At 39.2% G+C, this 27,202-nt stretch overlaps 1 protein-coding gene across 1 annotated transcript in view; it reads left to right on the forward strand.

Annotated features, from left to right (window-relative positions):
• The window catches only part of LOC141426931 (long-chain-fatty-acid--CoA ligase 4-like), a 42,990-nt gene that overhangs the window by 6,639 nt on the left and 9,149 nt on the right, over positions 1-27,202 (forward strand). Inside the window, 5 exon segments of the mRNA XM_074086208.1 lie at positions 18,613-18,748; positions 22,558-22,773; positions 24,685-24,862; positions 25,578-25,829; positions 26,568-26,786. Coding sequence (XP_073942309.1) covers positions 18,613-18,748; positions 22,558-22,773; positions 24,685-24,862; positions 25,578-25,829; positions 26,568-26,786 — 1,001 coding nt within the window.

Here is a 27,202-nt window from a genome sequence, read left to right on the forward strand (position 1 = left end):
GTGTGAAGTGAACCCCACTCAGCATAGTGTTTTCAATCATTTCTTAGTTCTTTACCTCAAAAGGATAAATTCCTTGTAGCGATTTACCGAATCGCATTTTACCTCGAACTAACAAATTTTCAACATAATCTTGTACTTGACTCAATTTTTCGCATAGCTTTTTACATTAGTATAATTAATTTGTAATATTAGTTAGTATGGCAATTGTATGGATTAGTATAGATGAAAGGTATTTATGAATTTGCTTATCGAAGAGTTTTATAAAGACGATAAAACTGAAGAGACGTTGACACTGCGTTACACAAATCTGCAAATTGATATTGTATACAAATTGTTAAGATTATTTTTTGTTAAATTTTATTAAGATTTACAAATTAAATTATATATAACATAAACAAAGATTTACAAATTAAATAATACAATAATAATTTATTAAAAACTACAAAAAAAAGACAGATCACAAAAAAAATATATAATAAAAGAGATAGATAGATAGATTATTATTATAGATTATTTTGAATTAGATAATATATGTGACATTGCCATGCCCGCCCAGGGCCCATATAGGTTAAGAAAACTAAATTCAAATGTATGGAAAATTTGGCAAAATTAATGCAAGACTTATATCTATCAGGATGTGTAGGTTATAGAGCCAAGTTAAATTTTATCCACTCTCCCCCCTCTCCGGGGTGAGCTTCACCCCCCACCCCCTCGAATATGTCCCGGACCGCGGTATTTTCTATTTTAAAAGAAATCCGTACACGATACATAAAAAGTGTGTATGAACGAAATAATCCTAGATAAATTTACTACAAACCTTTCATACATACAAAGCGATATCACTTATAGTTTCAGCGCAATCTGGCACCAAATACGAACATTTTTATTAATTTATCCAGTTTTTTTTGTTAATCGTTTAGTTTTTTCAATTATTTCACTTTTTACCGCCAAGATATGTATGACTAAAGTAAAGAATAGGATATGCTCTTTATAAAAAGGTATAATTCATTTCTACACTCATTCATTTGACGCTGCTATGCTATTTTGAAAATTCACCATCATCAGCTACTCTCGTCGATTAATTTGAACTTTGAAAGAGCTGGGCGGTGGTCGCCGCCGCGCGGTCAGTGCGCTTGTTCCCTTGTTCCCACTTCCCACCCCTACCCCGCCCGCTCTGCACGGCCACAGTAAAAGAGACCAAGTAGGTTAACTACGAACAAAAGTATATCGCGTTGCTTAAATGTGTGCGCTTCGCGAGATGATCACCTTTTACGTTCGCGTACTCGTACTTACGTATTTTAGGGTTCCGTACACAAAGAGTGCCAACGGAACCCTATTACTGAGACTCCGCTGTCTGTCTGTCTGTCCGTCCGTCTGTCACAGGGCTCTATCTCTTGAGCCGTAATAGCTAGGCACTTAAAATTTTCAGAAATTATGTATTACTGTGGCCACTATTTTAACAACAAATACTAAAAATAGAATAAAATAAATATTTAAGGGAGGCTCCCATACAACAAACGTGATTTTTTTGGAGTTTTTTGATTTTACGATCTTCCACGATGTGCAAAAATTGTAGAGGCCAGAGTTGAGTGGACGTATTTGAATGCGACATTGAAGAAGATTAGAATAATGCTGTTTTTTGAAGTAAATTTTATAATAGTTAATAAATAAATAATAATATTGTTAGTAAATACTTCTAAAAAATAAACGTAAGTTTAAAAGCTGGTTTTATTTGCAATTGGCAATCTCTCTCAGGCCCAGTAGCTGTAGGTAGCGAATTTTCAATAGGAAAGAAGTAATCTAAACAATAAATTCATCAAAGAACTCTCCAGACCACACCATTCAACACGTATCATACTTAGTTCCATTTCGGGGTACATTTTTGGAGCTTTTTTAAGGTTCCGTACCTCAAAAATAAAAACTGAACCATTATAGGATCACTCGTGTATCTGTGTTTGTGCGTCCGTATGTCATAGCCAATTTGCTCCGAAACTACTTGACCGATTGAATAAAAATTTGGTTCACCTATGTAAATTGATGACCCAAACACGGACGTGTAGTGTAAATAAATTAATTTTAAACACGGGGGCCAGTTTTGGGGGTCAATGAGAAAAAAAAAAAAAAACTATGTATAAACTATATCGTGTGACATATCAAATGAAAGGGTACATTATGAAAATCTCAAATATAAATTTTTATTTATTTTAAATTAATCCCTTTTGAAGTTATTTAAGAAAATAGGTGAAAATTGACCATTTCCTCGCCCCTTATCTCCTAAAAGCCCAGTAGGGCCTAAAAATTTAAAAAAATACAGGAAATAGGTCCATACCTATAGATTACAGGAAAACATATGAGAATCTAATGGTATTTAAAGTAGCACCGTTTAACCAGTATGAATATTTATATTTCGCTGAATGGCCAAATGAATTAAATTTAAAAATAGCATAGCAACGGTAAATGAAAGAGTTTAGAAATAAATTATACCTTTTTATGAAGAAAATGTTCTATTCTTTACTTCTGTCATACATATCTTGGCGGTAAAGAATGAAGTTTTTGAGAAAACTAACCTTTTAGCAGAAAAAATCGATTAATTATAAAAAAAGTTAGTATTTGGTATCATATTGCGCTGAAACTATAAGTAATATCGCTTTAAATGTATGAAAGGTTTATAGTAAATTTATCAAGGATTATTTCGTTCCTACACACTTTTTATGTATTGTGTACGGTTTTCTTTTAAAATGGAAAATACCGCGGTCCGGGACATATTCGAGGGGGTGGGGGTGAAGCTCACCCCGGAGGAGGGGGAGAGTGGATAAAATTTAACTTTGCTCTATAACCTACATATCCTGATAGATAAAAGTCTTGCATTAATTTTGCCAAATTTTCAGCTAATTGTACTGGACTAATATGAAACTAAGAGGCTGTTTCACCATCCATTGATTAGTGTTAACTGGCGGTTAAATGTGATGCCGTCTCCGTCTATTCGAACAAAAAAAATAGAGACGGCATCACATTTAACCGTCAGTTAACACTATCGAATTGGCAAAGAGTACTTTTTGAAGCTTTTTTCGTACTTTTGACTAAATATCCTACTCTATCGTTATTCTCAGGGCAAGTGAAAATTATTGAGTCCTGCTGGCCTTTTGTCAGACTTCATGGTAGGTAGTGCGTACACCCTTAAATTACTCATGGTGATTAAAATGATTAAAATTATGTTTGGAGTTTACGTACTAGTCTAGTACGTACGTAACTACGTTAAACTAGTACAGTCAACGTCATATATAAGTGATCACTTTTGTACCTTGTCATTTTAACGTCACGTTTGGAAAGCCATACGAAATTGTGTAACCACCGAAAGCGACAAGATACAAAAGTGATCACTTAATTATGGCGTTGTCAAATTTTAATGTAATAACATACTTAGTTCTAACATTTGTTGCATGTCTAAGTAAAGTTAACGTATTTAATTGAAACCGCGGTAAATTTTAACTAGCAGGTCACTAGATTCAACTCAGTTAATTTATAAGTACATTTGCTAATCTATTTTTTTTATCTGAAAAAAAAAGAACAGGTTAAACAAACAAGAATCAAATACAAAGATCACTCTTTTAGCTCTTGACCGTATTTATTATCAATTTATTGCTTCTCTGTCGCAATTAAGTATCGAATGTGTACGTTAGAGCTGCAAGTGTCCGCCTTCAAATCCGTCTCAGGCGCAGGCGGCCTTATCAGATAACACATCGTACGGCAAAGATAAATACAATGTTGCGATATTATTATATATTATAGCCAGTCGTGTTTTAGGATTGGTGAGGATAGGATGCGTTCCCTCAAGAGCTACGAGTGAGTACCGTGTCGCTTTACTAGTTTGACATTATTATGAATGTAACAAAGGATCGTGAAATAGTGATTTGTGTGACGGTTTTCAATTTTATTGTGTGATATTTTATAATTTATTCTTCGTTTGTCTATTGACTTTGACCTTTTTAGGACCCTCGTTGTTAATGCCACTGGTTGCACATTTATAAATTAAATGATAAGATTAAATTAAACCCTCGTTCTTAATCGAGGTTAAGGTCCCAATATGTGTATTAAAGATATTTATATTTTAAACACTCGGTGTCCTCAAATTATTCCGGATTTTTCAGTATGTTGAGTTGGGTTCGTTCGACTTATGTATACTCCTGTAAACATATGTTCAAATTTAATGTTTTGTCTCACAATTAGTAGTAATATGCCTATATTGAAATGTTCATAACATAACTGTCTATAGACAGTTATCCCCAGGCACTAATGAGGAGTGTACTATCGAACCAACACTTACAGATGTGCAAGTTGCGGAAAGTTTCCAAAAAGATGGAAAAGTTCTCGGAAATTTTCACAAGAAATATACGAAATTTAAGGTGCAGTACACCTTTCGTTTCGGAAAAATATTTTTCGCCAAATTTCACTTCCGATAAAACTTATCGTGGTAGTTTCATTTCCCAAACGAATCTTTAGCATATTAACATTTTGCATTTTATTCATTTGGTCAAATTATCATTTGGCATAATTTTACATTGTCAAGTTTTATTATGACAAAACGTTTATTAATTACGCAAACGTCACCTTCGCACACGAACCAACCACAGAAACCAACTGCTACCAGAAAAGTAGGTTAGGTTAGGTTAGAACTGCGTTTCCAAAGAAACGAACTGCTACCAGAAAAATACTTTATTGTGCCATGCAATATTTTGCGAAGAGTGCTTTATGCCAAACGATACATTTGACTAAATAATACTTGACTGACTGACTGAAACATGACTAAGTAATTATTTTTGAAACAATAATTTGCCAAAAAAAAATGTACTAACTGTAAAATTGTAGAATTCCGAAGTGGTTTTAGCAAATGATTTTTTGTCAAATGATAATTTCAGTAAAATATTTTGGGATGTGATACTTTGGGAAAAGTTTTTTGGCCATACATTGGTAATCCGAAATTTAAGAAACGGAAAGTTAAAATCTCCGTACAAAATTGTGAGGAGTTTCCGAAATTTTCCTAGATGAAAAATTGCGCAAATTTTGGAAACTTCCCTTCGGCACATCAGTAAACCAACTGAATCGTTACTTTCGTGACCCAATGTGGAACCTTTTCGTAGAAATGGTGATAATGACATCGCATTGCTTGACAAGGCAATTCATTATGACGCTTTCTGTGAAAAAGTTCTACGGTGGGTCAGGGGGATCAAATGGTTCGGCTGTACCTAGGCTGTACATTGATCATCAATGTCCAAAGTGTACCGCATCACCGTGACTACACATGAACAACCTTTACAGGGAAAATAAGTCAAACTAACCCAGTAACCCCAGTAGGTCTAATTTTAATGACATGCTTAGAATTTTATTTTTTATAATTATTACTAATCTTTATTACCTTTGACGATTTCAATACAAATTCTTATAACTGACATTTATGTAAATTATAATGTAATGATGTAATGAATGAATAAATAAACTAAACTAACCTTGAAATATTCCGGAAGAATTTGAAGACACGCGGTATGTCGGTATGTGTGATTATTAGTTCAAAGAATTTTTACATTTCTTTATCAGAAGATATGGTTACGATCAGATAATAGTGGTACTATTGGTAGATAAGTAGTTATATCATACCATTTTTGATTATAAAACAAATGTCTAAGTCTAAATAGATTTAATTTTAACCAACGTTTCACATACATTTTCCGTATCAGAAAAGTTCTAATTAGTTGACGGTCTTGGTTCCGCTCACGTATTTATTTACTTTGACCTAGCATCAAGTACATAAGGTTATATTATGTATCGTCTTAACCTGGTTGACAAACAAGATAATATCCATAATTTATAATTATGCGGTATCCTGATATCCGCGCGTTTTGCGATTTTGTCGCAAATTTACCTACTTATAATCTTTTAAATTGGCAACAGAAGATAGTAGAAAGCGGTATAGTATATCTACTATCATTTGAAACGTGGAAGTGACGAAAGAATTTTCTAGAACTAATTAAAGACTTTTACATCTGATTTGCCGCGTCAGCACGTATCGATCGGTCGTCTATACCTACACTTCTATCTTAAGTACCAAGTATCTTTTAAGAGCCAATTACATGGTCTAGGGTTATTATCATTAAACCTGGATTAGGGATGGCAGTTCCATACATTTTGACATTATATTCAGTTTTGACATTATACTCATTTATTTTGAGTTTATATAGTTTACTCTGGTCTACGCAAACCCACCTCAGTTAATAAATAATAATAAATAAAGAAATAATAAATATCACGGGACAATTCACACCAATTGACCTAGTCCCAAAGTAAGCTTAGCAAAGCTTGTGTTATGGGTACTAAGCAACGGATAAATATAATTATATAGATATAGATACATACTTAAATACATATTAAACACCCAAGACCCGAGAACAAACATTCGTATTTTTCATACAAATATCTGCCCCGACACGGGAATCGAACCCGGGACCTCAAGCTTCGTAGTCAGGTTCTCTAACCACTAGGCCATCTGGTCGTTTAAATTAGTAGCATCGAAGAAAGCCTCTGGACACCTTATGCCAAATGGACGGTTTTTGTCAACGCATCTGGATATATACGCTGTCTGTCACTGACAACGTCCGGTCAGCTGCAACCACTTTCGTGGATCTTAAACAACACTGCACTACTACCTCATGCCCTATAGCTCTGAACGATTTCCTTACAAAAAGTGGACTTAACGTTGCAACGCTAGGCGTTCAGACACTTTATGATATATTTATAGTTAGTGTTAGACGAACAGATGGCCTAGTGGTTAGAGAACCTGACTACGAAGCTTGAGGTCCCGGGTTCGATTCCCGAGTCGGGGCAGATATTTGTATGAAAAATACGAATGTTTGTTCTCGGGTCTTGGCTGTTTAATATATATTTAAGTATGTATCTATCTATATAATTATATTTATCCGTTGCTTAGTACCCATACATAACACAAGCTTTGCTAAGCTTACTTTGGGACTAGGTCAATTGGTGTGAATTGTCCCGTGATATTTATTTATTTATAATGTCTTGTATGTAGCCGGTATGTAGTGGTAATGTGTTGTTATGACTGGCGAATGGGATGTAATTATGCTTATCCTGAAGCCTCAGTCGTCTTGTTAAAAACAAAACTGTGTTGTTCATGGCGGATTAACAATTTTTTCAGCAAATAAATTGTATCATGCTCGAACTAATGTTGAGCGAAAATTAAGTAGAATCCTTAATAGTTTTCAAATAGGCATAAACAAACCCTGTTGACCCGTTGGAGAAGTGATGCAACAGCGCATCAGGCCATGCGGAACATAGCGTGCATTGTGCCGCTTTCACTGCAGGGCCGATCGACCAGAACTTACTTCGCCTTTCAATAGGCAAACATCAAAGGTCGCCACTGGCGGCGCCGTCGGACTATTCATTTCTGTTGGATTTATATCCAAATGGGCGCCCCAGTATGCAATATTGGGGTTTTAGACGAGCAGATGTCAGAAATTGGTCACGTCGTTTGGCCAGAAGGATTCTGCAGTTGGGATTCTTTCTGGGAACTTCTAGTGCCCTCTATTTTTCTGCCCAGTGAGCGATTCGAAAACCAATTGCAGTTAACGTTTATGTAGCATCACCATGACTTAAAGTGACCAAATTGAATTAATAGCGTCATCGTTTGATAAGTTCGATATATCTACATCTTTTGAGCAATGGTTTATAATCTGGATCGATATAGGGAGCAAGAAAATTAGAAATGTGCCAAATAATCCCAGAGTAACGAACCATACCAGTTTTGACTTCGTCCCATCCAATTCATTATCTAATGATTCATCATTAAATTGATAGAATGTAAGACTTACGTTTACATAAATATTTCTAGAATACACCTCTTTAGTAACACACATAGAATTAAAAATAGGTACATTATTTCTATATTCAACTAAAATTCTTGAAACTTACAACTTGTAACTTAAAAAAATGGGATGATGATGATGAGTACCTAATTACACAATTAGCTTAGTTCGATAATTTAATCATAGATTACATTATCATTTATCAGTATCACTAAATCTTGTGTAGGGTTCCATTTTCTTGTAATTAAAAAAAAACGTAATACATATATTATGAAATTACTTATATTTATTATAAAAAGATCACGTCATCGCAATTGTTTTTCGCGTAATGCCGTAACGCGGTTCTCGTCTCTTATTAATAACTATTTTCCTTTGGCTGTGCGTACCTACTTTTGAAGTACTAGGGTCCTTAACAAATAGCAAATTTAGAATAAATCCAAGAAAACTTTGAATTATTTTTATCTCACTTCTTAGGTAAAATAAAACACTTAGGGGCTGTTTCACCACCCATTGATTAAATTTATTTGACAGATAAATGTGGTGCTCTCTCCGTCTATTCGAACCTTAGAGCAACGCAGGCTTCCTGCCGTAGGAAGCCCGCGTTGCTCTAAGATTCGAACAAAACAAACAGAGACTGCGTCACATTTATCCGTCAACTTTTAATCAATGGATGGTGAAACAGTGTGTTAGTCAAGTAACTTATAAAATTAAGAAAGATTAACTCTATCCGAATTTAAGGATGCCACAAGGTGTTATAATATATATCACAGTGCTTTGTAGTAAATACCTTAATAATTACTTGTAAATTGTTACGTTAGGCTATGGTTTCTACTATCCGGCCAAAGTTTGTATGTATAAGGTACCAAACAACCTTATTATCATCTAAATCATTTTTATTCGAATGGAACCCTCCTATTAATTTATAATCACTACCAAGTTTTATTTCTATAGAGTGATAGTAGACACCTTGTTATCTCAGTTATAAGTCAACATAATCATATAATGGCGTCGTATGGCAGCAGGAAGACCAGACGATTGGAACCACGTGATTTTCAGGAGGGAATTTTCACTCTGGTTAGCGAGAACTTTTTTTTACAATTCTTATTGACGAAAATAGGAACTGTAACAAACAGCAGGTGTTGCATACGAACCTAGGAGCTGCTAGGTACAGGTACCTAAGAGAAAAACTTAATGAAGAGTTTTTATATTGGGATAATATGTTAGTCATTCATTCTTTCGCAATACTTTAAAAATAATAATAATAATACACCTTCATGCCACTGAAAATCAGATGGGCGTGTACATGTATTTGACGCGATGGTTGTATTGATATTTATGTATGATCACATCGGCTGTATAGTCCCAACCGCGGTAAAATACACGTGATTCCATGTAAAACAAATCCATTGGACTTCTTGGATTCTTACAATTACTATACTTATACGCAGTGGCGTAAGGTAACCAAAGGTCCCGGGGCAAAAAATAAACTAGGGCCCCAACTAAACTATTTTAAATCGTGTTCCGTATTCGTCGAATTCCGAATTCGACGTACTCCAGATTTATCATTTATAGTTTGTAAATCAGTCCGAGGGGACGCCTGAGCCTGGGTGCCCCGGGGCACTGCCCCGTCTAGCCCTCCGGTAGCTACGCCACAGCTTATACGAGCAGGTATACCTAGGCTGCGTTTGTCGATTTTGCTCGTTGTTGTAGGTTGAGAAAAAAAAAGTATTTTCTAATATTTCTCGCCGTTTCGTTCTATATTTATACTAATATCTCTTATCCGTTCCGTAGTTTTTGTGACAGACGTGCGTAGAAATAGTCCGCGGTGCGAAGTCCACCCGCCAAGGCGAATCCCAAGGTCCCACTTGACTTCAACTAGATAATGATATAGATAATGTTTCCAACTAACTGAAAACCTTAATTTATTACAGCAATTTACTTAAAGTACCTGCCTGGACCGAGCAAATTAATAAGCGTTTTCTCAGAGAAAGGATAAGACCTAAATTTCATCGAAATCGTTGGAGCCGTTTCCGAGAACCCCGAATATATATATGACAAATCGATCTAACTTGGTATATATAGTTATATAAATATAGGGCGTCCCAAGACTATGGGACATCAAGGGAAAGTACCTGAAATATCGTAGATAGGTTATTTTGTTCAAAGAAGACTATGTTATTTTTAAAAGTTAGTAATTCGGCATTTAAAGATTTTCTAAGAATTACTTGCTTCGTCTGAGAATCGAACCGACTTAAATGTGGGACTTAAAGAACATTTTTAATACATTACAGTAAACACAAAAGAGTTCTTCTCAAAGTTGATTGATGCTAAATTAACTTGTGCCAGCATATCAATTTTAGCCAATATTCTAAGCCATTTTATTCAAGAATGCTAGAGCAAATTTCAAACCAATCAAGTTATATTCAAGTGCACACAAGAGTAGGTCGAGCTCTCAAGCCCTATTTCCCAGCTAAGTCTTGATGCACTTAGGTTTATTTGTAGGTTGATTGAACTTTGCATCGTCTGGACGGCTACATCTCGCTCCCCCGCATGCGATGAGGGTTGTGTGTGTAAGAAAGGAATGGCTGTAATTATCCAGCCCTGACGCGAAGTTGGAAGCTTGTAACTCTGAAAGCAATATCCCTAAGCCGCATGTACTGAATGTTCTAGAACAGTTAATTACATGAGGACAACGTAGGAGGGTACTTTAATAGGTTACGTGTTGTATCCTCATTTTATGACTTGGTATTTTGCACCTGCCTTCTCCGTTGTATGGTCAACATAACAGCAGTTGTAGGAAAGGACATCAGGGTTTTTGCAATTATAATGTCACCTGCCACGGCTGCCATGCCTACTACCTAAAATATATACGCTCTAAAAACACAACCGTCCAGGCAGTCAGGTAAAAAAGATAAATAAGATTATTATTATTAGGCTTATTGCCAGTCCAGACAGAAGTTAAGAGTGATGTTAATCCAGGGGTAACAAAAATTTCGTCCTCTATTCCCTGGTGCTGCTGGATTGTGTATGTGATCAAATTATTCTGAGCATCCACGTTTCTGATGACGTCTGTCCTGTGTTGTTTCTCAAGAATTTCTGTTTCACCATTAATTTCGTCATTTTGATAACATCTGCCGTAGTAAGTGGACGATTGTTATGCGCACGCAGCTAGTAGTTCGACATGTGTATAATTTCGCGTTATTACTATGAGTACCGTTAAGCTTAATGAGTGGAAAAGAGCATAGTATCTGGTCTTACAAAAGTGATCAATTAAATTGTAGTACTTATCCAAAATATTATCGAAGCCTTCAAAGTTATCTTATAAATGTCCATACTATACTAATATTATAAATGCGAAAGTGTGTGTTTGTATGTATGTTTGTCCGTCTTTCACGTCGAAACGGAGCGGCGGATGGACATGATTTTTGGCATAGAGATGGTTTATGGGCCAGAGAGTGACATAGGCTACTTTTTATTCCGGAAAAATGCACAGTTCCCGAGGAATCAGCGCGCGATAACCGACTTCCACGCGGGCGAAGCCGCGGGAAAAAGCTAGTGTTCTTAACTTGTAAAAGCAGGGTTCCCTTTCAAAGTACACGCTAGATATTTCGCGGCTGCTAGTATCTTAACACGTAAAGGGGGGTGGGGATGGGGGGATGTGGTTGAATGCTAGTTGTCTCACTTGTAAAACTAGCTATAAACATCACAATCGTAAATCGCAACGCGTCGTAAAAATAGCAAACGGCGTGTAATTGACTGCTTTGTCGAAACGTTGCCGCATGCAGCACAGAACTACGATATCATCAAAAATAATTGTGATTGCCGTGTGTGAACACGCCATGGTGTATTACGCAATACGTGGAGTCATCCTGTTGAGTCTGTGTCCGAGGTTTTACCGGCTAAGCAATGATGTTGAAATAATACGAGTTAAAATCAAAACCTTACTGTGCCATGACGGTGATGACAGTCAATTCTGCAACAGATTCCCATGTGCCTTTGATGCGTATTCCCTACCTCGATAATCATTGATATGTAGTAAGTTAATTTTGGTTTAAGTCTTAATTTGTCGTGGTATTAAAAACCAGTCTGTCTTTACTAGATGCTGCGTCTACACCTAACCTAACTGACCATACCTTTAGTTAAGTATGTAGACCACAAAATTACTAACACGTTTCGCATTGCGAAATAAAATGAAGTAAAATTAGTTACATAGAATTTGTGGAACTTACCTTTGTAACTGTTTACGAGTGTGCATCGTTCTTCATCATATATGCAAAAGGATTCTTGTTTACCGTTTTTCAAATGGTTCCATGACCGTGACCGTCCTTCATTCAGCTGCGACCGTGGACTGTGGAATCGGATCAGAAGTTTGAAATGGAGTGCCTGTTACACCAGATGACTGTTGGCAGAAAATGAAATGACTCATAAAGACGAATGAACGGTTAAATTAGACATGTATATAGACGTATGCGTCGGTTTTGTTGTTGTATTAACTACTATTTTAAAAGTTCATTGACCGAATTTAGTCAAAACCACTATGATTCATTTGTTTGTGGCAAAATAACAAGTTCGTATTGATATTACGGATGAGGCGTGTTATAGCGTCAGTCGAACCATTAGATTCCTGCCTGACCCACCGTAGAACGGTCTCGCAGTAAGTGTCATAATTAATTACCTTGTCAAGCATTACGATGTCACTAAGACTTTTTCTACGATAAGGTTCCACAATCGGTCACGACGTCACGTTGGTTCAACTATTTGCCGATGGCAATGGATGGAAAATGTATCAACAGTCGGTTTGCAGTTTCAGTTGCAATGACAGGGGTACGGTGAGCCTTTTCTCTGTTCATTGCGTGTCCCGCCAGGTAACCACTGAGCGGTGAGCGTCTCAGTCGCGCAATGAACAGAGAACATGGTCGCCGCTTCGCTGATAGCTGGCTTCCAATCAGTAGCCTAACAGCTCTAAACTTATCTTGTCCGCTGAATCACGGACCCATAGCTGCGCTCAGCTGACTGTGATAGCTTGACCTGTTTGCTTGCAGACATTATAGGGAGTAAGATATTTTGACGTTGGTCGTTGACATTGGCCAACGTGAAGCTCCGTACCTATTATGTCAACGATCGAAACAGAATCGCAGGATCAGATGCCTGTCTGTCTGTGCGGCTTGGACTGTCTGTGTTGTGTTGTGTGTCAGTTGGAATCACAATCGTTTTTACCACTTCATTCTGTCACATGGTAAAGGATGTGGGTAGGAGATGGTGATAATATGGCCACATGCTATTACTGGCAGCTGAGAACAATGAATCTGCAGGCCCCCCAGTAAAGTTTTATTAATATACTCAACCTGCGGACTGCCAAGCTTTTACGAGTAGCCTGCCTGGCATAAAAATTAGATACACATTAATTTTCGACCATTTTGACTTTCAATGCTATGCATGGAGTGTGGACAATCAATGCTGTGGTCCACTGCACCATTGCTTTACTATAACACGTTTGTGGCCCGCTAATAAAAAGGTTGAGTATTGTTGCCATTGTTGGTATAGTAGCTGCCACTAACTGTCAACGTGTTGTTTACATGAATTAGTGAAACATCCGAGGTTGTTTCGTAATTCGTAGACTTTCCGCTTAGATTACTTACGTGACCTGTTCTCTTATTGGAAACAAATGAAACTGCGGTAGGGTTTTTACAACCATTCATAATAAAATATTTATGTAATATTATGAACTTTGTACTCACTATAAATAATAGATGCATTGCGGTTTTCCCTCTTCACTAAGTTCAGTGACAGTTCTAAGTATGTTAACATGTTTATATGTGGAAGTTAACATGGCGTCTCGCGTCTTCCAGATTTTTAATCGGTTCTCGGTAAAAATAAAACTAAGAGTTGAGGAAAATGAGAAGTATCAAAAATATTTCGCTGTTTTCCTGATTATTGCAAAATTTCCAAATATACTGATTTCGCTAATTTTGCAATCTAAAAATAAGTATGTAACTTCCTTTTGACGCTCATTGTCTGTATAAGGTTCGATCAACGTGACTCAGTCGTCAGTCATTTCATTACATTAAGCGGAGGGAGATGTATACGTATATTTATATATGTATTTGTATTTTAAAAGAAGGTCTGTTGGTTCACTCACATAGTTTTAAGCTTGCGGCTATTTGCATCTACACAGAATAGATAATAGTACAAGTACATCAACATAAAGTAATATAAGCCGGCAGACCGATTGTCACCACACACAAAGAACATGTACAAGAGTTACCTACCTTAACAGTGCTATGAGGTTGCTTCCACTAAAAACCCTAAAAAAATCCATATCAATATTATAACACAGTGTACATGTATACCTACTGCAATACACAAGATAACAGATGTAGCTTATACTTTAATGTGGTCGTTTTCTCTTTTTTTATCAACTTCAAATTTCACGAATAGATGTTTTTCTTTCTTTCGTTACTTTTCTTTCATTGTCTGCTTTTTGTTTTAAGTAGACGGGAAAGAAAGATAATTATTAACCATATCCTGTTGTACGTACAGGTCACCACGTGCGACAAGCATTCACTAATATGACTAAGCTTCTTGGCAAACTTCCCGCACATGCACACCGAAATCATAATGGCATCTACAAAAAAAAAGCGTAGCGCAGTTTGTTAGGGTTCACAGAAATTTCCAACCAACGAAAATTTAATAAAATATTAAATCATAATCGATTTTTAAAATACTATTCTATTATGGTATCTTAAGAGTTAAAATTTGCAGTAGGTATAACACAATTATTCACGTTGTCTTGCTTGATTCGGATCAATTTCGAAAATGAAGCAAAAAAACTTTACACAGATGGTTGGGCGTAAATAATCATTATGTGTACTTGTTTATTGTAACATACATATGCTGCACGTTTTATTATTGTTACAGTTGTTGCCACGAAAGAGTATTATTTGCATCTAATAAACAGTCATATTTATAAAATAAAAAGCTTTTGTTAGCTGAGCTCTTATCTTCTAAGCAAAATGTACGAAGTGTGCGTGGAGTTACTTTATATTGGATGGTTGGCATTGGCACACCGTTATTTTTTAATGTGATTCAAGTTTTAGTATTGTAGCGGCAATTTTCAACTAATCTATTACCGTTTTTAGGGTTCAGTACTTCAAAAGGAAAAAAATAATAGGATCACTTTGTTGTCCGTCTGTCTGTCTGTCAATACCCTTTTTATCAGGAACGCCTGGAAGTATCAGGCTGAAATTCATATCAAAAACTGAGTTCTACTGTCCCTTGGAGCTGTGAAAAAGATACAGCCGTTTATGCTGCAAATTTTCGACACTCGCAAGGGAATCAAAACCTACAGGGTACTTCCCGTGAACTCCGAATCTTGAAATTTGGTACGAAGCAACGTCTTATAGCACAGAAAAAGGAAGAATTGCGAAAAGCATAAATTTTTAGTTTCATCATATAATAAAAATGTTTGTACGGAACCCTCGGTGTGTGAGTCCGACTCGCACTTGGCCGGTTTTTTGAGATACAGTCCCATTACGGACTGACAGTGTAAGCTGTAGCGACATTAATATGGTCGGTTGTGTGACCTTTATTTGTACGAACATGAATGCTCCCGGACTTTGAGCAACGCTCCTTTCAAGGCATGCAAGCATGCATTGCACCGTGCAGCGGGCAGCCCTGTCGACGCATGCGCCCGCTTGTGGGTCACGGCCGTCGGGATGCATCTGGCCACCCCCGACACTGACCTATCTCGCGGCGTTCCGGGGCCATAGCTGGGACACGCGGCCTTTCTGACACATTAGAATAAGCACGGCAATAGGCAGGGTCCCGTCGGTGGTTTCTATGATGTTTAGAATACATGTATGTGTTCTTAAAATAAATAATAATAATAAAAAGAATAGAGTATACCTACATTGCTCTGCCACACCAAGACAAAGGGTGTCGCAGCTTCAGAGTTCCGGCCGTGGAGACAAGAGCAAGCGAATAACACGACCTTTCAACTTCGTTAGGGCAGGGAGGGTAATGTTCTAATGTTAGACCAGTCGGTGGTTGGACGTAGTATACAATAGAGTATGCGGCCAATGACAATGGATGCCTCAAGTCTCAAGAGCTCCCGGCTAAGACAAAGGCACGCGGGCGACGAGGACTTTCTGCTTTGTTGGGGTCGGCCACGGGCACGGTACGCGGATTTATCCATTCAGGAATTTTCTGATAGAGTCCAATTCTTTATTCAATAGAAATACAGAAAAAAAAGTACAATAATTGACTAGGATAACTTAAAGATTACTGAAGGAAACTATGATAGTTATAAACATTTGTCTGTAGATTATTTAAAATTTTATGTAATACTAGCTGTTGCCCGCGACTACGTCCGCATAGAAGTATGAAAAATAGACATCCTATTCTCACACCTACTGAATATACACAAAATAAGCCGTTTCGAAGGAGTTTGGGCACAAACATTTTTGACCCGAGAATTTTATATATATATTAGATACCAATAAATAACTTACTATTTTAAATCAATGATAATAACAGGTTTTTTTCATGATTTTGGTGGTGTTGCTAAACTGAGTAAATAGTAAGCCATAGATTTTTCTTTTTTGTTTCAGACATGTTGATGTTGTTTACCAATTCGACCTCCAGAACTTGTTCCAATCATTTGTTAGTATAGCAAATAATGCGAACGTTTCGTGTTCCGCACAGAGGCGGCCTCGGCGTGGCATTGACCTATCTTGTTCGATTCCGCGTGCGAATCATAAACAAAGAGACGAGTATATGGCTACATCTTTATAGGTAGTCCGATCGTACCCCTTAACATTTTCTGAAAGACTGGCTCACCTGCAGCGATATATATTACTCGTATTATTTCGTTTATATAATGGACAGACACTCCATAGTAAATATTTAGCTACTGTATCGGTTTGAATTATTTTATTGACCTTTGTTTGTGTGTGTTGGAGAACGAGCTCAATACTCACGTAACAGTTGCCTGCGGTGCGGCGAAGTCGATATAAAATCCGATTTAAAACCTTTATGGGGTTGTCCAGTCAAAGTAACCCAACCTTATGCGGAAATATTCGGGATTCATTCTTAAATGCCTTGCATATTCTTGTTTACTTACCAATGCTTAGCCAATCTAAATTATTGGGAAAAGGCTATAGGGCTAAAAAAAATAACTTCTCAACTCTCGATTATTCCGAATAGAAAAATCTAGATATTCCGTCAGTATAGCTTCGATATTCCACATATAAAATTTGTTTAGCAATCGTGACGTGTTTGTTTGATATTCGTTACGCGACTAGAGGAAAGGCCGAAAGAAATACTTCAATGCAATCATTAGATTCCTAGCTATATTTTGCTAAATGTTTGGTTTTTTATACGATACTAAAACGGCTATTAAATCTGAGATGTAGAATTGTAGGGTCGCACCGGAACGCCTTGAGCCCTTTCATTGAAAAGTTGCCTACCACTTGAGCAAGATATACCATCTAGGCTAGGGCAAATAACCTTTTGATCTAAGATCCTTAATAAAAATAACATAAAACGAATTTAGTAATAAATATCGCCAGACACGTGTTTACATTTGTTAAATGAAAAATATTTAATTGTATAATTAAAATTACACGTGCGAGGTGTTTGTTGACTTTCGTTGTTTGTAAAATTCTTGAAGCGAAATTTGCAAACAGTACAATACTTTGCTGAAGCAAAATTGTTGTTTTTTTTAACTCAAATGCGGTTAGCACTGAATTGATGAAATGACTAAGGTTTGTAATTTATACGAATAGGCCTTTGACCAGCATTGAGACGCTTCTCCAGTTAATTGAATAATAATAAAAAAAGAAGTACCCAGGTACAATTGAGAAATTAATTAATTTTTTGGTTGAAAGTCGTTTATTTATTTATTTGCTAATAAAAAATTAGAGCATTACAGTAAAACCAATGCGCTGTAAAATTAAAATTATACAAAAACAATAATACGTTAGTTACGTGTAACGAAAAAAAAAAGTGATTTAGGGATTTTATTCTTGCTTCCCTAATGCGACGGAAGACCACGCCCATCTATATCTCCATGAACACCTATTATTCGGCCAGTGTCAAGGTTGAAGACGTTTATTAACAGTCGTTTAAGCGGTTAAATTGAGATCGATGTAGATGTAGTTCATTACCAGAGACAGGACGATTATGCAGCATGAAACAGTTGAAACGTGTATGCAAATATGCATGATAAATGCTGGAAATATGCATGAAAACTACCAAAATATGCTAAATTAAATTAAAAAAAAAAATGTTTCGTCATCATCATCCCAGCCTATATAGGTAAGCTGGGCATAGGCCTCCCCTCGGAATGAAAGGGTACTTCACACACTCCATTGAATTGCTTCGTAGGTTTATGCTGGTTTTCCTTCCCCGTTAAACTAGTGCGAGCCCGGGTTTGAACCCACGAGCCTCTGCTTCGAGGCCATTGGTCAAACCACTAGGCCACAACGGCTTATAAAATGTTTAAGCTACTGTGACACATGCTAGTTACTAGCACAAAAGCATGCTACTATATGCCAAATGTTACCTACTAGCATGTGTGAATAGGGACATGCTACTATTAAGCATGCTTTTTTAGTGGCATACAGGTAGCATGCTAGTAACCATTGTAACAGTACCTTTACGACCTTTAGTTTTGATTTATTTTAAAATTAAGAAATCGCCAGTATGATTTCTGACTTGGTGTTCCGTTTGTTTCCAGTCCGGAGTCATGGTGGGTGTCGTCGGCGCTGAAGGCGATCCGCGCCGTGGCCTTCGTCTTCGACGTGATCACCTTCCCCATCCACCTCATACTGCAGCGGCCGTGGCGGAAACGCGCCCTCTCGCGCCGGATCAAGGTGCGAACATTTACATACAACACAAAATACGCTTGTTCATTATTCCCTTATATTAAAATAGCTGGATTAATTTGTATGAAATAGGTTATGCTCCTGAGTCCTAACTTTTTTTAACAGGTATAGTGCTTAAGACCTAGACGTGGTTCACCACCTTTGTTATTTAAAATTACATTTCAAAAAAATCTTAAAATTCTTTATTCAATGAACATTTGGCCGTTATTTTAGTGTTGGTCCTTTATAAATAACGCGAGGGCTCACGCGGATATGTGCAACTTTTTCTTCTGACATTCCCATATCCCACCAGATTAGTATGTACAGTCAACTGCATTATTATCTGCCACAGCGGAGCGTGCAAAAATATCTGACACGTCTTACCGGCTCTAGAAATAGTGCCGTATGAGATATTTATGCACGCTTTTCTGTTTTAGATACCTATTGGTGTTGCTGACTATTACGCGTACAAAATCCCGAAATGTCAACCGCTAAGTTTGTAGAGACATACAATATGGTAGGTACTATTGTTTTCCATATAACGTAAATGTGCCAGACGTAGATTTTGTTAATACCCATGGGATATCATTGAACTGTTTCCATGAGGTTCACGCGAGACACAGAGACGCGAGAGAAGCTGCTTGCACAGACTAGTATAAGTAGTAATAAAGGAAGGATACAGATAATTTATTGAATACGGTAGGTAATTTACGTTGCTATCAGAGACGGATTAAGTGCAGATAACGATGGTCCTACTTGGCAACTGAACAGCCTTGGACTGTCCTTAAAGGTGTAAGTTGGTCGCCGACTACACGCAGCAACAGGCGGCGTGTCGCTAGATCCGGAACGTCGTGTTTACATATAAAGACATATAAAATGTCGGCGACAAACTTGCGCTTTTAGCGAAAATACAAACTGAGACATGGATGCACAGAAAAACCAGAAAAAGAGACCAGCGCTGGGAATTGAACCCAGGTCCTCAGCATTCCGTGCTGCGTGCCATACCCCTACACTACCACTGGACAGGAGTACAGACACGAATTTCTCCTATGCACAGTGCACACATATCTCAGGTTGCTTTTTTCTACTACGCTACTAAAGCAGCAGCGCTTTTAGGGTACGCCACCGTAGAATTCCACCACATTAGTTAAATTTGACGAAGAAATACGTCATCGACATAGCTCGAATATGCGAGTTGAAGTGGCAATGGGCTTCCAAGAACAGATAATCGTTGGGGGAGAAAGGTTTCATGTGGTGACCACGAACCGTAAGACGAAGCGTCTGCAGGCCTCCTACTAGGTGGACTGACGACATCGTGACGTGAAAGTTGAGGGATACCAGTGTATGCAGTGGCGAGTTGTAGTCCATTGTGGCGTTCTAAGGAGGAGGCTCCTGTTCAATAATGGACGTTTCCCAGCTGATGATGAGTTAAATACAAGTGCCAAACTCTGCGCTTGCTGATCCGCAGTCTCCGTTCAAGAACGTTCTCCGTGCTTTATGGCCTGCCCTTTGCCACTTCAACGAGCTAATTCGCTTGGCTATGTCGGTGACCCCCATTCTTCTGCGTATCTCCTCATTCATCATTTAGCCCGGGTACATACTTAGTATTAAAGCTTAACTTAGAAACAACAATGGTCTGTAACAGCAGTTTAATCTTAAACAGCGCAACTGGAGACGCCATTAATGACTGCACACGTGCCGGTCGTGCCGCGTGGCTCCATTGAAACCCGATCAGATTGCGTCTAGACATCGCGGATTTTGATTTACTACGACCTACTCCGTACGATTATATCTTATCGCCAAACCTCGCCTAATTATGAATCTAATTGGGCGATGACAATTAGAAAAATTGGTAAGGGTTTAAATCACCTTATCTTTTGCATTACTAAAAATATCAACGAATACAGGTGATTTTATTAACGTGACGCAGTTACTATTAATACAAGCTTTTTTTTGCTGACTTCGACTTTAAATTTGTTATGAAAATGTTCCAAGTTGATGCCATTAAAGGTTGAGGAGTTCTGTCCTACGAAGATGATCCTGGCCGGGCCACCAGATTACAATATCAGCATCAGATTTACATAAGTATGTCAAATTTTAAGTCAATCCGACCTCTGGAAGTGCGTCAAATTTAACTTGCAAGATTTGACCCGTGCATACATACATTGCAAGTTGAATAAAAGCTTGTAAAATAGTTCTATGTCAACAGTTAGACTCAGGTCCTGACTAGTCGAAATCGGACTCTAGTAAGATCTAACGCAATCAGAAAACGCAAACCGCTGATATCGGATAAGTTCGTGTCCGTAGAAACCGCAGCATATGAAACTCTTTCACTCCGCCGCTCTTAATAAAGGTTTTAAATTGTTTACTTAGTCTTAGACTGTCAGACCACAAGGCCAAGCAGTCGCAGTTGCTTTTTGACAATTATGATTATGAATGATATCCCTTACCTCAACTTATTATAAATGTAAACAAACTAGCCGTTGGATCAAAAGGGATTTGACAACTGTAGCCGTATTATCTAACGCGCGGGCACTCTTGATCGCATTCAACATCTCTTTCTACTCTCATGCTACACCGTGTGGCAGAAAGAGTGGTGGAAACGATTGTGAATCCGAATGGGTTAGACAAATAATTCCTCCGACTTGACATTGGTTATCGTTATAACTAGTAACAATCTGCGGCCTAAGCGGTAATCCGGCAATCTTGGCCTGTTTGTCAAAAATCGCCGGTTAGATTTTTCCAGCCTCTAATGAATAACATAATTATACCATATATTATTCTATTTAGCCGTAGATTTTGTGACTAAACATTGCCTTATTTGTATTCTGCTTTTAACGGACGCAGTTTTACATCCTTTTAAGCCATTTTCCTTGTATCAGTTCAATTAGTCTTCTGTAAATATTGGCTTGCCGCGGACCGGATGACCTTGTTTAAGTCGCGGGTTCACGGTGGATGCGAGCCGCTTCCAACCGAGGCAACTGAGTTCTATGGGGGAGGCCCATGTCCAACAGTGGTTTTCCTATGGCTGATATGATGTTGATGAAAATATTGACTTTGCGGATGCGGATCAATATTAAAAAGCCGAATTTAGTTATGTATTTTTATATCGCTGGCACTTTATACTAAATATCCTAACAGTAATAAGGTCTAGGTAATCGTAGTACATAGCAGTGGCGAAGCGTCTATATAACCCGATTCCCACCGGCTTGCCCAATATTTACAAAATAGGACAACATGACGTTCAGGATTTGTGAAAGATGTAAGCCATTTTGCTTCGTCATTACCATGGACATATCTAACGCTTCGCCACTACATAGTCAGTATCACGCAACCTCTAATTGCACTTGTGGAATTACGAGTACCTACTAAAACTATAATAAACGCGTCGATACTTGTCATCGCTAGCACCGTCTAGGATTAGTGGCGAGATAACCTGGACGCGTTCTCCAGCGACTGGCCAGACATAAGTGCAGACGGCGAGTTGGAAATAGGGGAGAGGCCTTTGCTCAGCAGAGGTACCATCAGCCAAATAAGTGATCTATCAATTTTATACAATTTGCTATCAAATGATTATGTCGCTAAAGTTGAACTTTCAAGTTGACAGACGCGTCTATTGGCATTATTGTTTTATGACATTATCAACTTTAGGGTGGTAGACCACATATTTGGCTGATGTTACATTGCCACAGGCTATAAAATACACATTACTAGACCGTACAAGCAAGCAGACCTAAGCGGCCTAAGTGAGACAATAGGTACCTCCTTCCTTTCCTTTATTTGACACATGAATCTCACAATAGCCCTCTTGTTTGCAGGCGCGCATAATCCAGAGCAGCAGCGACAGCGTGACCGTGCGCTCAGTGGCTGAACCGTGCGCGTTGCATCTACGCATGGTGCGCGATAACGTGCTTACCATGGAGGGGATGCTGCGCGCCGCCGCCGCGCGCTGGACCGACCAGCCCGCGCTCGGCACGCGCGCCGTGCTCAGTGAAGAAGACGAGGTGCAGCCCAACGGACGCGTCTTCAAGAAGGTGAGACACTGCACTTGGCAAGCCACACAGGAGAGACGCTGATTGCTTGAAAGCTGATTCAAGGGGCGCCGCGACTGCGACGCGCCTCAGCCCCACGTCTCTTCTGTGTGCGTGTGGGTGCGCTATAGGCGTGCATTGGGTTAATGAGGGCTATCGTTTTTTGTCTCACTAGATGGCGCACTGTTGCGTGAGGTTTTTAAGTACGGTTTTCAAAGTCTGTTATTACGGGCATGAAAACAAAGTTAAGATTAAAATCATATTTAATACACCTTAAAACCGTACCATAAAAATATCGAGCATGCCAGTGTTGCATAGTCCCCGTTTTGTCCGGAAAAAAGGGAGGACAAAGGTTTCCGAAAGACAAAACTGTCTCAAAACACAGACATTTATTGCCCCGGAACGCATATTTGCCATAATTAATTTCAGATATTGCAAAATATTCACAAAATTATTCTAATTATAAATAAACCCGCGTAGCTCACCCAAAAACTATGAGATTTGACATTTCGGAGACCTCACGCTACACTAGCGCCTCTAGTGGCGAATTCATACGCGATAGCCCTCATTGTATCGTGGTGCAGCGATCGATATCCAATCGGCAGAGCGTGGGAAAACGGGAACATCTGTAGCGATCTCATTACAGTTCTACGGCTTCGGCATGACTCCGAATCCGCTTTGCCGCCTTCCATCACAAAGAAAGTTCCTCAACCAAAAAGCGGGTGACCATAAATTGGACAGTAAAACAGAGGCCTTATTTAGAAAATCAATTAGGGACGTTAGTATCGAGAGTTCCGTTTCATGTTACAGTATTTTTGCGATAGACTCATTTAGTTATTTAACGTGTCCCAACGTGACACAAATGTCAAAGCTGGCAAACGGATCTCCCGATACTAGCGACGCCATATAACAGTAGCCCTTATTGCCTGAGACCTTTATTGCACATACATTTTTTTTTTTATTCGACTGGATGGCAAACGAGCAAGTGGGTAAGAGAGCTCCTGATGGTAAGAGATCACCACCGCCCATAAACATCTGCAACACCAGGGGTTTTGCAGATGCGTTGTCAACCCAGAGGGCTGAGATGGGATGCCTCAAGTGCCAGTAATTTCACCGGCTGTCTTACTCTCCACGCCGAAACACAACAGTGCAAGCACTGCTGCTTCACGGCAGGATTAGCGAGCAAGATGGTGGTAGCAATCCGGGCGGACCTTGCACAAGGTCCTACCACCTGCAAATGCAAATGCATATACATAACATACTTGGAATCACAATCATTTTCACCACTTCTTTCTGTCACACGGTGTAAGACGAGGGCAGACAGAGATGGTGAATGTACCACCAACGTCAGAGCGTTAGACAATAGGTATGGCCTCTGATCCTGCCAATGAGGGTTCCTTTGACAGGTTAGTTGGCGCTAGGATCGCGAGGTCCGTTTGACAACTTTGACATTTGGATCACGTTTGTGATTGGTTAAATAATGAAATGAGCCAATGGGAAGCAAGACTGTAACGTCAAACGGAATTGACGATACTAACGCCATCTAGCGATACTTTGCTTGTCCAGCAAGCCTCATTGCGAAATAAAGATTTCCTATCATCATGTCAGCCGAAAGAACGAGCTGGATGGAGGCCTCCCCCAGGGCTCTCCACTCAGATCATTCTTGTGCTTTCCGCATCCACCGCGATCCCGCATCTTGTTGGAGGCCTACGGACAGCTCGTCTTTTGGTCCCCGGACGCCATTTGAGAGCCTTCTGACCCCATCTGCCTTCAGTCCTGCGAGCAATGTGCGCCCCGCCCACTGCCACTTCAGTTTCACAATTCTTTGGGCTACGTCGGTAACCTTAGTTCTACTGCGGATATCATCAAGATTTCCTATAGGTACTTATTCTTAATTAAAACGTGTTATTCCAGTTCAAGATGGGCGACTATTCGTGGCGTTCTTACACCGAGATGGAGACGGAGGCGCGTCAGTTCTCGCGCGGGCTGCGCGAGCTGGGCTGCGCGCCCAAGAGGAACGTGGTCGTGTTCGCGGAGACGCGCGCCGAGTGGATGGTCGCCACGCACGGCTGCTTCAAGCAGAGCATACCTGGTACGTGGCGAGAACAGGCATGGCCTAGAAACAATTTTACCCAAATGTGCGAGAATGTTTAGCTAGGGATGCGTTTTTCATGAACCAATAGAAACCCTTCATTTACCTCGCTCCGCTCAGCTGTTTCCACCGGAGATGTGCTGTGCGAGGATATGTAGGTAAATGAAGCGGTTCTATTGGTTCTTGTAAAACACATTCCTCTCACATCTTTGGTAGAAACGCAGCCAAATAATCTCGGCGGTATCTCAGGGGCAGACCATGAGTTTTGGCGTGGGCTAATATTATCTAATTTACTCAGGGCCGACAAAATTTTTGTCAACACTGTCTTCGATATTTATAAACTAGGTCTCCAAGTTGAGGCCTTTATATCCACGGTGCTGTACGCTGTGGCTCAAGAAACCTTTATACAGATCTGCCACTGGGCATTATACGACGACCGTCGAAATGCTGCCAAAGTCTAAATCCCTCCTTCCCCTAAAAAAGGATAATGAACGGAAACAGAGGCACCGGATTGAGGGAACTAGATTAACAAGCTTATGACGTCTTATTCCATTTAAGCTCAGCACAGTACGCCATTGCGAGTTAAGCGGACTCCGTACGGATTCCCCTCCGCTTCCGGTGGAAGGTGGGCATTATAGATTTCGCGTTAAACTTTAACACACGTTCACGAAGCACATAGGCTCTTAGCGAATACTAAACAAATCTCTCTCAACAGTCGTAACAATATACGCGACGCTCGGCGACGACGCGATAGCCCACGGCATCAACGAAACAGAAGTCTCCACCGTCATAACCACGCACGAGCTGCTGCCAAAGTTCAAGAAGATCCTCGCGAAGACGCCCAAGGTGGACACCATCATATACATGGAAGACCAGCTCAAAGAGACCGACCGGCGCGGCTTCAAAGAGGGCATCAGAATCGTCGCCTACAAAGAGGTGCTGGAAAAGGGGAGGAACTCCAAAATTGGTAAGTTCTTGGCTCCGGCGTGACGAAGTTTAAAACCCTCTTTTAAGCTACCATTTTCACAGGACCATCATAAAAGTGTGCAATGAACATTTATAAGAAAAAAAAATGGCTGACTGGCGACTGCCTTAAAAAAACATCAAATAAAGACAAAAAAAGGAAAAAAAAAGTCTAGAACTCTGTTAACCCTTGTTCGTTCGTTTAGCGACGCGAGTTTTAGCGTCCTTAGAAATCCCGAAGTCCCGTAGCCGTATTGTCTGACGCGCTGACGTTCTTATACCGTTTGTAAGAAGTGGTGGTGAAAACGATTTTACTTAATTAAAAAAAAATGGTTTTCACAAATTTTCCACTCTCAAGCTAAAAATTACATTACATTACCATTTAAAGACCATAATAACAAATAAACTCCATTATGTAGGCAAAGGTTGCCAGTCTCAGCTTTAGCTAGATATGGTGGTGTATACCCAGCGCTGATTTTCAGACTGGCCCTTTTTCTGCAACTGGCAATTCCAAGTGTGTTAGACAATAAGAGCTCCGGTTGTAGTAACTATGAATGAAAACCACAAAAGCTTAACCCCCTGTTACATAATCCATTGATTAAACTTATCTGACGGATAAATGTGATGCAGTCTCTGTTTGTTTTGTTCGATTAGACGGAGATGGCATCACATTTATCCGTCAAATAAAATTAATCAATAGGTGGTGAATCAGCCCAGCCCCTAAAAGTCGTCTCTCCCACAGAATCTGTTCCCCCGTCCCCGTCGGACACGGCGATCATAATGTACACGTCGGGGTCGACGGGCGTGCCCAAGGGCGTGATCCTGAGCCACCGGAACATGCTCGCCACGCTCAAGGCGTTTGTGGACGCCGTGCCCATCAACGAGTACGACGTGCTGATGGGATTCCTGCCGCTCGCGCACGTCTTTGAACTGCTCGCTGAGAGCTTGTGCATTATAGCCGGTTGGTTTACTGTGTGATATTAATAAATAATAGTACAGGCCATGAAGTAAGGGATTGATGGACGAGTTTGGGCTAAACGTGAAGGTGGGCTGTTCTGACCGAGGTTTGTATAATGATTTTCTCAAACAATGTGAAGAAATATTCCATCCATGCATCCATCCATTTGTCAGTTTAATGTTAGTAAGGAAAAGTTAGAGCAGCGGACAATAATGGATTTTCATACATTCCTTATGGCCTAGGCCAAGAAGTAATGTAGGGAGCCATAAATGAGAAACTTCATGTTTCATGACATTAACGCATACATTTCCGAGCATGTTTGAGAAAATTCATTTATTTCGGGCAATTTTGTCCATACAATAAATACCTTACAGACAATATACATATTTATAATCAATAATATACTGTCAGCTTACACT

Source organism: Choristoneura fumiferana, chromosome 3 (assembly GCF_025370935.1).
Source record: "Choristoneura fumiferana chromosome 3, NRCan_CFum_1, whole genome shotgun sequence".
NCBI lineage: Eukaryota > Metazoa > Arthropoda > Insecta > Lepidoptera > Tortricidae > Choristoneura > Choristoneura fumiferana.